A 16,876-nucleotide genomic window follows, 5' to 3' on the forward strand; every position below is an offset into this window, starting at 1 on the left:
TTTATGTTAGTTTTCAGTGTTTTTATTTCAGAAGGATGAAGTACTTCCTATAATTTTACATTATTTTCATAATACAACTAGTAAACACTTTTTCTTGTCATAGTGCTTGTGTTAGGAAAGAGTCATACATACACGTAACTCCAAGTAACTCAATGTGAATACTGTAGTGCTAATAAAAGCAAACCAAACTTATAAAGACCAGCTAAGAGTAGGTGTCTGCAGTCTATCCGAGTGCCTAACAAGATATTTTTAGTACAAATCACAGAATTGATTAGCCACAGAATGAGGAAATGCACTACAGAAGTCTTCAGAGGAAAGAAACTGTTGGCCTTTCCAATTTCCCTCTGTCACTAGGAAACATCCTTTGGAAAACTGGAAAATATTTCAGTAAGACCTTTGTATAGATCAATGAAGTCAGTGTATTGGAGAGGGCTACATAACATGTTTCAAAGGAAGATTATATTTCTCTCTCTAAATATTCTACCTTGGCATTTACTGCCTTCTTTGACACGAAAAGGGAATTACACTGTCTTTTCTTATAGATAAAGATGACTAACATCTATGCAGTGTTTCAAAAAAAGAGTGATACATAAATGGAGAGTTTTGAGTAATTTGCTCCACTAATCAACTGAAATAATGCTAATTGTTAACTTGATTACAGACTGGCACAATCGGTGATGAGAAGGCAGAACTGTTCAGAAATCAAGTGACTGGAAAAATAGAACTCCTTGGCCTGGTAGAAATGATCTTAATCAGTGTTGGTGCGGTGATGTTTACTGCTTTTATGATTTCATACTGTGCATGCAGATTGAAGAGTGTAGAATAAGTAAGTATATAACAAAATATATATATGGCTTCAGTAATGTTAGTTTATATATTACTGTTTCCATTTTATCAAACAGGAGTTATAAATTAGGCTGCAAATATTTCTGGACATGTCTGGCCAACTATCATTGTTAATACATCCTCGAAGTTTTGAGATACTAAATGTGAATTAAAACATAAATGAAACCTGAATGAGTAATAAGGCCTACTAATATCAAGCAGATCACTATATTTCATCTTTATTATTGGAGGAATGGGCTAAAATATGAAATTGTCACCTTTCAAAGTTAGAATGTTGCACAAAAGCTATATATGTACTAACTTTTCTTTTCCTAATTATTTCTAGCTAGTTAATTATTTTAAAATTACAAATAATTAATTTAATAGATCAATGACCAGGAAAGTTTATGTAAAACTGAAAATGGTAGCTATTTGGGGAAATTAGAATTTACAAGGGAAAAGAAAATAAAAAGGAAAATTAAATAAGCTAGAAATTAATGAGAAATGAAAACTCAATCAATGATAGAACTAAAATTAGGTAAAAATATGCTATTTTTAAATGAAGATAGCATATTAATATAGAAACAGGATTGTTGCATATAGTCATGCTGTCCAAAATCACAGTGTGCACTCTAGATGTTTAGTGTGGAAGCCCTGATGAATTATTACAATTCAGGAGCTAGAACTGAATACAACAATACAAGAAAACAGAAGACAAAAATGTTCACACAGTAAAACCAAATTACTCAGAGTTTACAGGAAAATCAGCTAAATGTAGACAGATTTGAGTTTTGACAAAACTGTAGAGGTGTTTCAGGCCTCTGTGTTTTAGGTATTACTGCACAAGCCCCCTTGTACATAGAGGAATGAATGCCTGACCCTATCTTCCCTAAGCCTTTCTTTACTAATCATACTTGGCATAGGTATGGCCTGTGGGGGGTAGGGGGGGAATTTGTCACTTACCCATAGTTTCTGTCCCCCCTCCCTTCCCAGGAACCTCAAAAAATAAACACAATCAAAATAAAAGCAATATACTTGGTATGAAAAAATCACAACTTCAAAACAAAAGTCTTCTTGTTCTACTTCCAATCAGCCTGTTGACTGTAACCTGTCATGTAGAAATTCTGGAACTGCCACTGATAATTACTGAGCTTTTATTATGTGCCAAAATCATGCTAAATATTTTACATGATTTATCACAACTAATCCGTAATAATATTTCATGAGTTTCCAATAATCAGGGATTCATTAGCATCCATTCTATCTTATGGAGTCATCCCAGAAAGTTATAAATTTAAACTGTGCAAAATTGTCCATTTTCACAGTGTGAATCAGTCAAACTGAAGATGAAGAAAAATGAACTGGAATTTTTGGACAATATTTTTTTGGATATGAAATTGAGAGCTTGAGACTAGAAAGGCAACTCCATTTTTTGTTCTGATTATTTCTGTCACTATTCACTCAAAAGAGGACTGAATAATTCTGCCTACAATCCATTTGAATAGGTATTCAAAACGCTAACCTAATATATTCACATTATAACACATAAAGGAAATATTGCATCACCTTTAAGACCTGTCTTTAGTCCAGTAACAAATAAGTTATGATTAAACAAAGTAATTCATATGAACACATACAATAGACAAAAAGATCATCCACTGATAAGCCAAATTACAACAAAAACTTCTTCTAGTGGGAAAATATGCTTTTCAAAATGAAGTATGAGTCATAAATTTTTTCTGTATAGTTCTCTACTGAAATTACATGAACAATTTCATCAGTGCTTAATGAGCCCTGAATGCCAATTATCTTGGGTCTGTACATGGCTCTATTAAGGTGAAAGACTGAAAACTTTCTAGAGTGCCTTTGTCAACAAGTATATTGGTTTGGCTTAACATCTGACTGTTACAGGGAAAAGCTACTGCTCTTTACACAACGATACGTCTTTTTTCTTTACAAATAGAGAAGAACACTGTTCTCTGTAGATTACTTGATTTACTAGATTTAGAAGAATTACAGATATAGATTTCCTTAAAGAAGCTTCAGTTTTGAATATTATAATAATTATGCCTTTGGGAAGATTTATAAACAATTGAAAAATAAAGAGATGGATGTACAAGAGGGAGTAAAGCAAAGGTGGAGCTAAGGTGTGATTTTGCTCAATGGATCACAAAGAGAATAAGCCAATAGTCCTTTCGAAAGTAGTAGTATATACACCGCTAAATGGAGGATGGTCTGAAGGGACAGCAAAGAGTGGAAATGCTCATCCAGATCAGATTTAACGAGCTACCCCTCCTTATCTGGCCACGCGCAGCTCTTGAGAGCTGGGAAGCAGCCTTCCATGTATCCTGGAATGGGAAAATAACTGCCTTATCCATGAAGTTCATCAGAGAATTTTTTCTGCAGCTTGAGAAATTGGGCTAATTACTAGAAAACATGACATCTGCAGTAATTAGAATTTGAATATTACCTGTTTTATTTTTCCACGAGTTTTTGATAAGTACTTACCTTTCTTCTGCTTTCCAGGAAGCAAATGAGTCTTTACATTTATGCACCAGCTACATCAGGATCTTTCTTAATATCGACCTACAAAATAAAGATTTAATATGCTTTATGTTTGCAAAACACACCTTATCTTATAGTTGAAGAACTGGTGGCACTTTTTTTTTTTTTTTTGTACTGAGAAGCAGCACATTTGTAAAGGATTATTAAGATGTCATTAAAATCCATACTTTGAATAAAACAGCACCTTTTAAAATTCAACATGTTCACAATGGAATGGATTTCAGTTTCTACAGATGTGGCTTCAGCATTATCCAGTTATTTTTATTTGGTACTGATTCACTGATTGGTTCCAGTTTGCTAAATTCAGCAGATGGGTGGATGTTCTAAACAAATCCTGGACCCTGAACTCTTGTCTTCCTCATCAAAGGGAAAACATCACTACCCTCATCAGTGCCCCTGCAATACAAAGACCCCAGGACTGTCAGGACATTGCATTTCATGAGTATCAACTATTTTGAAAGACATTTAAGAATGGAAACTAAATGACTGGCCTATGAACCATTTATTAAACATTATTTAATTTTCTTTCTCTATTAAATCCTTCACACAGCATGAGCAAGCCTTATCACCATGCTCTTTATAACAATATGGCTCACATTTTTGTCAGTGATAATGCAAATGAACATGTTTAGGGACTTTGTCATTTTCCACATTCTGCAGCTCTTCTGGAAATCTGAGTAGATTTTGATCTTTTCACTCAGTTGCATATAACTTATGCTTGGCAACTTCAGAATGCTGTGCTAGTATTAAGAGATGTAAATGATAATAAAGAAATTATTGTGTGGGAGATTACAAAGAGTAGAATGTCCATTCATAGTTATTTGTTGTAATAATTCTTGCTTTCACAGTCGCCTCAGAAAGACTGGTTTCAAACATTAAAAAATGTTGCTCCTTAAATTCCTGTGCTTTTGTCCAGTTCCTGTTGTGTCACAAAACATTTACTCTGGTTTTCTGACCGATGAATTCTATCTGAATTTTTATTTCTTTATGCATCTATATTTCCTCATGAAACATTTCTGAATTCAATCTTGACCACTTTTTCCTTTGCTAATTTTTTGAGCCAGTTGGGGGAAAAGGAAATAAAAAGATACTTGGTCATGCTTTAGAGTTACAGTATTTAAATTCTAGACTATGAAGTATATTTCCTTTTTATTAGAAGACATATTGTTAGGTAACCCTGCTTTCTTTAGCAGGGGTTCACTTATGGCAGAGAGCACTAGGCCCCCTAAAAAGGCCCCCCATAGAAAGAGAAGATGGATCACATTCTGCCTATGTTTACACACAGAGGTTTCTAGGATAAATTATTAGTAACTGGTTTGTCTAGATACTAAAATCAAGAATAATTAATCTCCTCATGCTAGCTGCCAGGGTAAATACTGAAAACCCCAAACTAAGATACCACCAGTTTGGAAGGATTGTTGGAAAATCTTGAAGATACTCAAAACATACTGATGTAATAATGTCCTCTCATTTATTGGGAACAGAAAAAAAGTATCCCCCTAAGATATGGACATATGAGATCCTAAACATCCTCTTCTGATACTTGAGTCTACTTTCGCCATATTAGGATATTTGTGAACATGTTGATCCAGGAGGAATATAAAGGATACTTCTTTAAATCTTAAACTAAGTAGGGCTGAATGATGTAAAGTAGAAACTGTTCAGAAGAATTGGTTGAGAAATTACATATCCACCTCATGGCAGAACTGTATAACCAATCAATTTTAAATCTTCATACAAAAATGCATCTCATAGTATACAGATATCAGGAAAAAGGCTTTGATTTATGTGTCTATAACTAAATACATGAATATTCTAATCTTTACCATTCCTCACCATGTTTTCTCTAAATTCTATATATTATGTATGAGGAAGGATAATTCATACTCAAAGATAAGTGAAATACATTAAAAATACCCAGTAGAAAAAAATAATACTTCATTTAATAAATGGGAGATAGATTTTTCATATAAAAAATGGATTTGGATGTGTGTGTGTTTCCGTGTGCATGTGCGTATGCTGAATTGGGAGTGGGCGCTTTTGGGAATGTGTTAAACGTGACTTGTTTGACTTAGAGAAAGTGTCATTGTACACGTGAATGAATTTGTATGTTTTATTCCATAGAAAACTTGCACCATTTTGTAAAGTGGCACATTTTCATTCCAAGGTATGTTTAATCACCACAAAACTATAGTTGTTCAAAACTTAAGTTTGAAAATGTATAGCATATGCAAAAGAGTTAACATAAGTTAGAGAATCTATAGCATCTTAAAACGGGTGAAGGCTTACTGTTGCTGACAAGTACATGAAAAGAGCTATACAGTTTTCAGTTCTCAGAAAAAGAGAAGAAAAGGGGGTATCATTTCAGGAAAAAAATGTACTAATAAGGCAAATTGGTTATCCCTGAAAATTTGTTCTTGTGAAAGTGCTGGATATTTGTATTTGGATTTTTACATGTGAAATAATCTGTCAATCTTAACCCATTTTCAATGTCTGAGCTACACATTAATTATCTTTGGAGCTCGAGTTTGTTGCAGCTGTGTTCCACCTGTCAGTTCAGCGTTTCCGGTTGAAGTTCAATGTATTAGAGACACTGTGGCTGCTCTCTCTTTGTCTGCCTTTTCTGGCCCGTCTACAACTCTAAATAACCACTCCACTCACTCCACTTAAACGATCACTGTCCCTTACCCTTTTCTGCATACACTAACAGAACTACCTATGATTGTTTTTCTGAGTTATTTGCAGTGAGCTGAGCTAATGAACTAAGAATGAGTCAGTGCTGAATATCTGTATCAAATACATATAGGCATACTCTGCTTCTTCCTTTCCTGGCTCAAAGGAAGCTACATTTTTAAATATTTGTGAAAATAAAAACTTTCTTAGATAAATGATTTGCTTTTCATTTATAATTTTTGAATGTGCTTGACTTCAATATTGTTTGATATTGCTACTATAATTGTATATTAGCTGTTTTTGTCTATGAGTTATTGACATATTAACTCCCATTTTCTTTTCCCAACTGTTCTCAGATGCTAGTAAGCTTATGTGTACATACTTCAGAAATGTTCCATTCTACACACTCATGAAGGAGAACTGTGACATACCTAGGAAAACATAAATGTTTTAAAGTTTTGTTTCTTTAATTGTGTGAAATCTGAGTCGGGTGCCTCAGCATAACCTGTGAACTTGTTAAAAATGCAGAATCTCAGATGCTAACCCAGATCTACTGAATCAGAATCTGTAGTTTAACAGGATACCAAAGCGATTTCTATACGCAAGAAATTGAAAAAGCCCTGATTTAAGTCATACTGAAATTGGACCACTGTGTAACAGTTTTATTTGACCTGTTGCTGGTAATAGTTTGATATATCAGCAGAATAACTTAAGAGAACGAAGCTATGTAAGCATACTGAGATGAGAAGAAATCCATCAGACTTTAAAATTTGCTATAAATATTCTACTAAGTTTTGTCATTTGACTGTTGAACTTGTAAATGCTATTTTCAGATGGTAGTAGAACTATCTATATGGCAGAGTAGAGGGTGAGATAGTACTAACTTTATACTCTCTAAATTTTCTAGAATGTGTTCTTTGATCTGCTTGACAATATTCATGACAAATATTCATATTTACTGCATGTAAAGTAGCAGATAGGTCAGGGCAAGTAAGAGATATTAACACTGGAGATATTCCCCAGAATCAGTCTACATAGTTGAGGACTATGGTCATTATGAAAAGATGGGTCTACATGAAAGGATAGGAAATAAGTGGTGGGTCGTTTTATAAACTCCACCTCCTAAATATTAAAGAGAAGAATTTTAGTTATTGGAGACGTCTGAGGAACTGTCTTAAAATAGAAATCTGGATTGTGAGAAAGTATTAAATATCTTCAGATTTTGATAGAGACCAGGGAGCAGGATTCTAAAAATTTTCTTGCTTCTGAAACTTTTTTGAAATATTAATATACGTTAGTGTTGCACATTTTTCCATAGATATCTGAATAATCATTTAAAATTAAAGGTCCTATAAGATTGTGAGAATTATCTGTATTGATCATCAGCGACTTCCTTTTGCCCATCCCCATTCCCTTCCCACCCCAGCCTGCCACCAGCACACATGTAGCATGTTTCTAGAAGTATAAGGAGGGGTATCAGTGGAGTAACCAACTCAGTGGGCAGTTGAGTCACTAGGATTCAGAAATTTCTTCTACAAATAATTTCTTGCTGAAATGTGTTATTTTTCTGTATTATTTATATTTGCTGTGTTATTACTGAATATTTAGCTCTGGTTCCAGTTGAAGATGGCAACATAGGAAGATCCTGAACTCAACTTCTCCCACACACACTTCAAATCTACAGCAGCATAAGGAACAATTTTCTCTGAATAAACTAAAAACTAGCTGATCAATTCCATGAGACCCACAAGGGCACAGAAAAACTGAGAAATGACTCTGTTAAAGGGCTCACATGCTCAGGCTCACCTCCCCCAGGGCTAGGTACAGAAGCAGCAGAACAAGAGGCACCCAGACTGTATATGAAAGAGGCTCATTTGCTAACTTTAAAATGTCAGACTGAGGTGCAGGCATCTCATTTAGTACACATATAGGCGCCTGCTGGCATACTTTTGTGGGACAGAGGCTGGTGACACCATCTTCACACTCTTCCTCTGCCCTGTTCCAGCAGGTGGGTGCCACCTCCCCCTCCCTCCATGAGCACCATGCTTATGCACCTCCTCTGCCCCATTCCAGCCAGAAGATGCCGATTTCACACTCTCCCTCTGCAGTGCTAAGAAAAACCACTATCTTCCATAATGGAGTTTTACATGAATTTAATAATTCAGTTTTTATACCTGATGCCCTGGGTTTAGAGGATGATTCCCAGGGGATACCCCTCACCTGGCTCTAGAGGCCAGAGGGCCTTGTGCTCCTGAGTCTCTTGGGACTCTAACAATCAGAGTGACAGTTCTTGGCAGACTACCATGCCGAGGACACTGCACAAACAAGAGACTGAAACACTCCCATTCTTTCTGTGATAGAGGCGTATTTGCTTGCCCTGGATCTTTGACCTGAGGGGCATAGGACCTGAGTCCTATGGACATACTCTCAGGGAACATAGGCTGGTGAACACCAGCTCAGTTTTCTCCCTCTGCCTCACTATAGCTCACTGATAACTTCCAGAAAAGAACTATTTTACTTGTCTGGAGCCCTGATTTTTGCAACTTCCATTCAGAGCACATCTCCAGAACACTTGGTTTTGGAGGCCAAATTGGCATAAAACTATGATCCCACCAGACAGTATAAATCTGCATAATTTAAGAGCTGCAGCATAATTTAAGAGCTTCCAATCAGCCTGAATCTAAGTCCTTGGTGAGTTCCTCCTATTTGGGATGCTGACAGGTCTTGCACACGTGCAACTACTTTGAGCTATTAAAAATAAAATAGGCTGCTTGAACAATCACAAATGTGTCAGAGAAAACCAAGAGCTAGGGCACAGATGAATGATATGGTTCATTTCCTACACAAGACCCCTCCTTTAAGACTGAGAAGGAGGGCTATTACATCTCATGCACAGAAATCAGCACAGAGAAAAAAGCAAAATAAAGGAATATGTTCCCCCCAAAAGAACAAGATAGAACCTCAGAAAAAATCTTCATGAAATGGAGATAAGTAATTTACCTGATAAAGAGTTCAAAGTAATGATCATAAAGATGCTCCTTTAACTCAGGAGAACACAATGAGAACTTCAACACATAGAAAATGTAAGAAAGTACAAAATAAAAGTCACAGAGCTGAAGAATACAATAATTAAAAATACACTAAGGAAAATTTAACATCAAAATAGACAAAGCAGAAGAAAGGATCTGTGAACTCAAAGACAGGGCAGTGGAACTTACCCATCAGAATACCAAAAAGAAAAAAGAATGAAAAAAAAACTGAAGACAGTTAAAGGAACTTATAGGACAACATCAAGTAGACTAACATTTGCATTACAGTAGTCCCAAAAGGAGAAGAGAGAAAGAAAGGAGCACATACCTTATTTGAAGAAATAATGACTGAAAACTTGCCTAATTTGGGGAAGGACACAGACATCCAAATCCATGTATAAAGAGAGCTCCAAAAAAGATGAATCCAAAAAGATGCTGATCAAGACATATTTTAATTAAAACATTAAAAGTAAAAGACAAGGAGAGAATCTTAAAAGCAGCAAGAGAGAAACACCTTGTTCCATACAACAGAACCCCCATAAGACCATCAGCAGAATTTTCAGCAGAAACTTTGCAGGCCTGAAGGGATAACCATGATATATTCAAAGCGCTGAAAGAAAAAAAAAATTTCCAACTAAGAATATTCTACCTGAAAAAGTTATCATTCAGAGGTGAAAGAGATAAAAAGTTCACAGACAAGAAAAACCTAAAGGAGTAATTTGCAGATGATATAATACTCTACTTAGAAAATCCTAAAGCTGCCTCCAGAAAACTACTAGAGCACATCAATGAATTCAGTAAAGCTGCAGGATACAAAATTAATATACAGAAGTCTGCTGCATTTCTATACACTAACAATGAAATAGCAGAAAGAGAAATTAAGAAAACAATCCCATTTACTATCACATCATAAAGAATAAAATATCTAAGAATAAAACTAGCTAAGGAGGGCAAAGACCTATGCTTGGAAAATATAAGACATCAATGAAAGAAACTGAATACCACACAAACAGATGGAAAGATATACCTTATTCCTAGATTGGAAGAACCAACACTCTTAAAATGACCATACTACCCAAAACAATCTAAGATTCAATGTAATTCAATTCAATTTGATAGATTAATTCTATCAAATTACCTATAGCATTTTTCACACAACTGGAACAAAAGATTTTGAAATTTTCATGGAAACACAAAAGACCCCGAATAGCTAAAATAATCTTGAGAAAGAAGAACTGAGCTGGAGAAACCATGCTCCCTGACTTCACACTATATTACAAAGCTACAGTCATTAAAACAGTATGGTACTGGCACCAGACACATAGATCAGTGGAGCAGGATAGAGAGCACAGATATAAATCCACGCAATTATGGTCAATTACTCTACAAAAAAAGGAGGCAAGAATATACAATGGAGAAAAGACAGTTTCTTCAACATGTAGTGCTTGGAAAACTGGACAGTTACATATAAAAGAATGAAATTAGATCATTCTATAACACCATATACAAAAATAAATTCAAAATGGGTTAAAGAGCTAAATGTTACATCAGAATCTATAAAGCTCCTCAAGGAAAACATAGGCAGATCAAACTTTGACATAAATCATGGCAATTGTTTGTGGATCCATCTCCTAGAGTAATGGAAACAAAAACAAAAGTAAAAAAATGGGACCCAATTAAACTTAAAAGCATTTGCATAGCAAAGAAAGCCATAAACAAAAGGAAAAGACAAACCATGGACTAGGAGAAAATATTTACAAACGATGTGACTGACAAGGGCTTAAATTCCAAAATATAAACAGCTTATACAGCTCAATATCAAAACAAAAACAGAAAAAAACAATCAAAAAATGCACAGAAGACCTATACAGACATTTCACCAAATATGACATTCAAATGGCCAACATCCAGATGAAAAGATGTTCAACATCGTTAATTATTAGATAAATGCAAATCAAAATTACACTGAGGTACCACCTCACACCAGTCAGAATGGACATCATTAAAAAGTCTACAAATAATAAATGCTGGAAAGAGTGTGGAGAAAAGGGAACCCTCCTACATTGTTGGTCAGCATGTAAGTTGGTACAGCTACTGTGGAAAACAGTATGGAGGTTCCTCAGAAAACTAAAAATAGAATTACCATATGATCCAGCAATCCCACTCCTGGACATATATCTGGAAAAGACAAAAACTCTAATCAGAAACAATATGTGTTTCTGATAGCCCAGTGTTCATGGCAGCACTATTTATCATAGCTAAGACATAGAAGCCACCTAAATGTCCATCGACAGATGAATGGAGAAAGAAGATAAACACACACACACACACAATGAAATATTATTCAGTCATAAAAAAGAATGAAATAATGCCATCTGCAGCAACATGGATGGACCTAGAGATTATCATACTAAGGGAAGTAAATCAGACAGAGAAAGACAAATACCATAAGATACCACATGTGGAATCAAAGAAATTATACAAATAAACTTATTTACAAAACAGAAATAGACTCACAGACATAGAAAACAAACTTATAATGACCAAAGTGGAAAGGGGTGGGGAGGAATAAACTGGGAATTTGAGATTAACAGATACACAATACTATACATAAAATAGATTAAAAAACAAGGACCTACTGTATAGCACAAGCAACTATATTCAATGTCTTGTAATAACCTAAAATGAAAAAGAATCTGAAAAGAATTTATATATATACGTATGTGTGTATGTTTGTGTATAACTGAATCACTTAGAGGTAATGTGAAACATTGGTAAATCAACTATACTTCAATAAAAGAATAAAAAATAAAAAATAAAAATAAAACCAGAAAAAAATAAAGAAAATAGACTGAAAAAAAAGTCAAAAGAATAAATTATCACTAAACCAGTCTTACAAGAAATGTTAAAGAAATTTTTTAAATGAAAAACGGGCGCTAACTAGTAACAAAAAAACTTATGAAAATATGAACCCCACTGGTAAAGGTAAATATTTACTGAAGGTAGTATAAAGGTTGAAAGTCAAAAGTAGTAAAAATAACTGTAGCTACAATAATTACTTAAGGGATATACAAGATAAAGACGTAAATCTGACATCAAAAACATAAAGCCAGTGAGGAGAGTAAAAATGTAGAGCTTTAAAATGTGTTCAAACTTAAGCAGTTATCAACTTAATATAGACTGTTATAAATATGTTGTTATATGTGAACCTTTATAGGTATGTTATAATGCTGTTGTATGTAAGACTCATGGGAACCACAAAACAAAAACCTGTAATAAGTTAGGCCAGTATACTGCCTAACTTAGGTGTATACTTAACAGGTGTATATAGAACATTCCATCCCAAAGCAACAGAATTCACATTCTTCTCAAGGGCACATGATCTCGAGAATAGATCATATGATAAACCACAAAACAAATTTTAATAATTTTATGAAGACTAAAATCATATCAAGCATCTTTTACAACAATGGTATGAAATTAGAAATCAATTTCAAGAAGAAAACTGGAAAATTCACAAATATGTGCCAATTCCCCAACATGCTACTGTGCTACTGAACAAGCAATGGGTCAGAAAGTAAAACAAAAGAGAAATCAAAAGACATCTTGAGACAAACGAGAATGGAAATACAAAATACCAAAACTTACTGGATGCAGCAAAAGCAGTTTTAAGAGGGAGTAAATAATGACAAATGCCTGCTTCAAGAAATAAGAAAAATCTCAAACAACCTACCTTCACACTTCAAGGAACTAGAAAAAGGAAAAAAAAATGAGGTTCAAAGTTAGCAGAAGGAAGGAAATAAAAACAGAGCAGAAATAAATGGAGACCAAAAGACAGTAGAAAAGATCAGTAAAACTAAGAGCTATGAAATCAGTAATCTAAAACCTCTCACTAAACAAAAGTTCAGGACCTGACAACTTCATCAGTGATTTCTATCAAGCATTCAAACAAGAATTGATACCAATCCTTCTCAAACTCCTTTAAAAAATAGAAGAGGAGGAAACACTCCAAACTCATAGTACAAGGCCAGCAAAACCATCATACCAACACTAGACAAGGAAGCCACAAGAAAAGAAAATTACTGGCCAATATCTCTGGTGAATATGGATACAAAAATTCTCAACAAGATATTAACAAATCAAATTCAACAACACACTGAGAGAATTATGCACCATGATCAAGTGGAATATATTCCAAGGACACAAGGATGGTTCAACATGTGCAAATCAATCCACGTAATACACCACATTAACAAAATGAAAGATAAAAAAATCATGATTATCTCAATAGATACAGAAAAAGCATTTGACAAAATTCAACATTTATTTATGATAAAAACCCTTAACAAGGCTAGAGTAAATACACCTCCAACATAATAAAGGCCATTTATGACAAACACACAACTAACATCATTCCCCATGGTGAAAAGCTGAAAGACTTTCCTCTAAGATCAGTAACACGACAAGAGTGCCCACTCACACAACTTTTATTCAACATAGTGTTGGAAGTCCTATCCATAGCAATCAGAAAGAAAAAGAAATGAAAGATACCTAAGTTGGAAAGGAAGAAGTAAAACTGTCACTGTTTGCAGATGACTTGATATTACATAATATCAAGTCCTAAAGACCCTACAAAAATCTGTTAGAACTAGTAAATTCAGTAAAGTTGCATGATACAAAATCAATATCAAAACTGTTCATTTCTTGGGCTTCCCTGGTGGCGCAGTGGTTGAGAGTCCACCTGCCGATGCAGGGGACACGGGTTCGTGCCCCGGTCCGGGAAGATCCCACATGCCGCAGAGCGGCTAGGCCCGTGAGCCATGGCCGCTGAGCCTGCGCATCCGGAGCCTGTGCTCCGCAACGGGAGAGGCCACAACAGTGAGAGGCCCGCGTACCACAAAAAACAAACAAACAAAAAAACCTGTTCATTTCTATACACTAATAACAAACTCTCAGAAAGAGAAATTAAGAAAACAATCCCATTTGCAATTGCTTCATATTGCTTCAATTCCTACATAGGGATAACTTAACCAAGGAGGTGAGAGACCTGTACACTGAAAAATATGAGACACTGATGAAATAAATTGAAGACGTCACAAAGAAAGATCTTCCATGCTCATTAATTGGAAGAATTAATATTGTTAAACTGTTTATACTACTCAGCAAATTATAGATTCAATGCAATCCCTAACAAAATTCCAATGGCATTTTTCACAGAAATAGAGCAAGTCATCCTAAAATTTCTACTGAACCATAAAAGGCCCTGAATAGCCGAAGCAATTTTGAGAAAGAAGAACAAGGCTGGAGGCACCATACACCCTGATTTCAAACTATACCACAAAGTTATAGTAAGCAAAACAGTACATCATTAGCATAAAAACAGACACATTATTAATGGAACAGAATAGAGAGTACAGCAATAAACCTATGCATATATGATCAATTAATTTATAACAAAGTAGCTCAGAATATACAATTGGGAAAGAATAGTCTCTTCAACAAATGTTGCTGTAAAAACTGGACAGCCACATGCAAATGAATGAAACTAGACCACTGCCTTACACCATACACAAAAATTTATGCAACATGCATTAAAGACTTGAATATTAGGCCTTAAACCATAAAACTCTTGGAAGAAAACATATGCAGTAAACTCTTTGATGTCAATCTTGGTGATAATTTTTCGAATTTTACAACAAAAGCGAAAACAAAAGAGTAGAACTACATCAAACTCAAAAGTTCCTTCAGAGCAAAGGAAACCAATAAAATAAAAGGGCAAATTATGGAATAACAAAATATTTGCAAATCATATGTGTGATAAGGGGTAAATATGCAAAATACATAAAGAATAAAGAACTCGTAACACTGAATAGCAAAAAACAAAAACCAATCTTGTTAAAACAGTGGCAGAAGATCTGAATAGATATTTTTCAAAAGAGATACAAATGGCCTAACAAGTACATGCAAAGATGCTCAACGTCGCTGATCAGGGAAATGCAAATCAAAACCACAATGAGATCTTGCCACACACCTATTAGAATGGCTGTCATCAAAAAGACAAGAAATAACAAGTTTTGGCAAGGATATGAAGGAAAGGAAACCATTGTGCACTGTTGTTGGAAATGTAAATTGAAGTACCCACTATGGAAAAACAGTTGGAAGTTTTTCCAAAAATTAAAAATAAAAATGCCATAAGATCCAGCAATTCAACTTCTGGGTATTTATCTGAAGAAAACAAAACCACTAATTTTGAAAGATATATACATTTCCCATATTGTTGCAGTATTACTGACAATATCCAAGATCAAGAAACAGCCTAAGTGTTCATTAATGAATGAATACAAAAAGAAATTGTGATAGAAATATACATATAGATAGATATATGTATCTATCATCTATCTATCTATATATATATAGAATGGACTATTATTCGGCCATAAAAACTGAAATATTTCCATTTGTGATACCATGGATGGACCTTAAGCACATTATGCTAAGTGAAATAAGTCAAACAGATGAAGACAAACAGAGGATGATCTCATTTACATGCAGAATCCAAAAGGAAAAAAAAAAAAGCTCATAAATACAGAAAACAAACTGGTGGTTTCCAGAGGCAAGGGGTGGGGGTAGACGAAATCAGTAAAGTGTGTCAGAAGGTACAAACTTCCAATAATAAAGTAAATAAATCCTGGGGATGTATTGTACATGATGATTCTAGTAAATAATACTGTATTGCACATTAGAAAGCTGCTAAGATAGTAAATCTTAAAAGTGTTTATCACAAGAATAAAGAATTATAACTATTTATAGTGATAGTTGTTAACTAGACTTATCAAATCTTTATGTTGTATACCTGAAACTAAGGTAATGTTATAATGTCATCCCTAGGTATCTGCAGGGGATTGGTCCAGGACCTCTATGGATACCAATTCCCCAGGGATGCTCAAGTCCATTACATAAACTGGCATAGGGCCATTGGTCTTCCATGTCTACCATTCGTATCTTCCGATTCAACCAACCACAGACTGAACTCCAAGTTTGGTTGAATCTGTGGATGGGGAACCCATGGATATGGAGAGACAACTGTGTGTCAATTATACCATTTACAAAAAAACTGTATTTAGCACTGCTAATCAGAGAACAAATAACAAGTACAGATGAAACTAAGTGTAGAAGCTAATGTGACTAATTACAGTAGAGCATTTGTCAAAAATAGGAAGGGATGGAAATATCAAGTATACATGAGGCAGTATGTGTAAAGTGTTACATTTATAGGAGGTATAGAGGTACAACATTTGTGCCGTCAGTATCACACTGAAAAAACAAAAACAAAATCCATGCTCTCCATCAAGTCACTGGTTGTCTACAGCTGTGGCAATACTTGCCCCTGTGTCTCTCCAATACAACGAGAGAAGATTTTGACACCAAGCACCTTCTGTATTTTTGGCTCCCTTGTTCCTGAATCATGTACTTCAGGATTAAGGTATAATAGGGCTTTCACCCTGCTTGCACCCTGTCCTAAATTTGTAAACCTACCCCACATTTCTCACCTAACTTATCACTGTGTATTTTAAATTTCAGTTTAAAATTATGGTATTTAATCATCTGAAGCTCTGAGATTGTTTTGTTCTAAGACCACTGGGATAGTGATTGGAAGTGTACTTGGAGGACACTGTTGCATCAAGGTCATTTCCTACACAGCTCTGTAGTTCCTATTTCAGAATCAAAAACAAGTTTCTATTTATTTATCAATAGAATAATTTATCATGCAAAATATGAAGAAA

At 34.7% G+C, this 16,876-nt stretch overlaps 1 protein-coding gene and 1 long non-coding RNA gene across 2 annotated transcripts in view; one reads left to right on the top strand and one right to left on the bottom strand.

Moving 5' to 3' along the window:
- LOC101325973 (platelet glycoprotein 4-like) overlaps positions 1-3,329 on the top strand; it is a 33,884-nt gene extending 30,555 nt beyond the window's left edge. The window contains exon 12 of the mRNA XM_019940509.3: positions 662-3,329. Within this exon, the coding sequence (XP_019796068.1) occupies positions 662-826 (165 nt within the window). The 3' untranslated portion in view covers positions 827-3,329. The remainder of the gene's footprint in view (positions 1-661) is intronic.
- The window catches only part of LOC141279520 (uncharacterized), a 50,381-nt gene extending 47,010 nt beyond the window's left edge, over positions 1-3,371 (bottom strand). Inside the window, exon 1 of the long non-coding RNA XR_012333901.1 lies at positions 3,334-3,371. This is a non-coding gene — a long non-coding RNA (uncharacterized lncRNA). The remainder of the gene's footprint in view (positions 1-3,333) is intronic.
- Between the last annotated feature and the right edge of the window lie 13,505 nt (positions 3,372-16,876).

Source organism: Tursiops truncatus, chromosome 9, assembly GCF_011762595.2.
Source record: "Tursiops truncatus isolate mTurTru1 chromosome 9, mTurTru1.mat.Y, whole genome shotgun sequence".
Classification (NCBI taxonomy): domain Eukaryota; kingdom Metazoa; phylum Chordata; class Mammalia; order Artiodactyla; family Delphinidae; genus Tursiops; species Tursiops truncatus.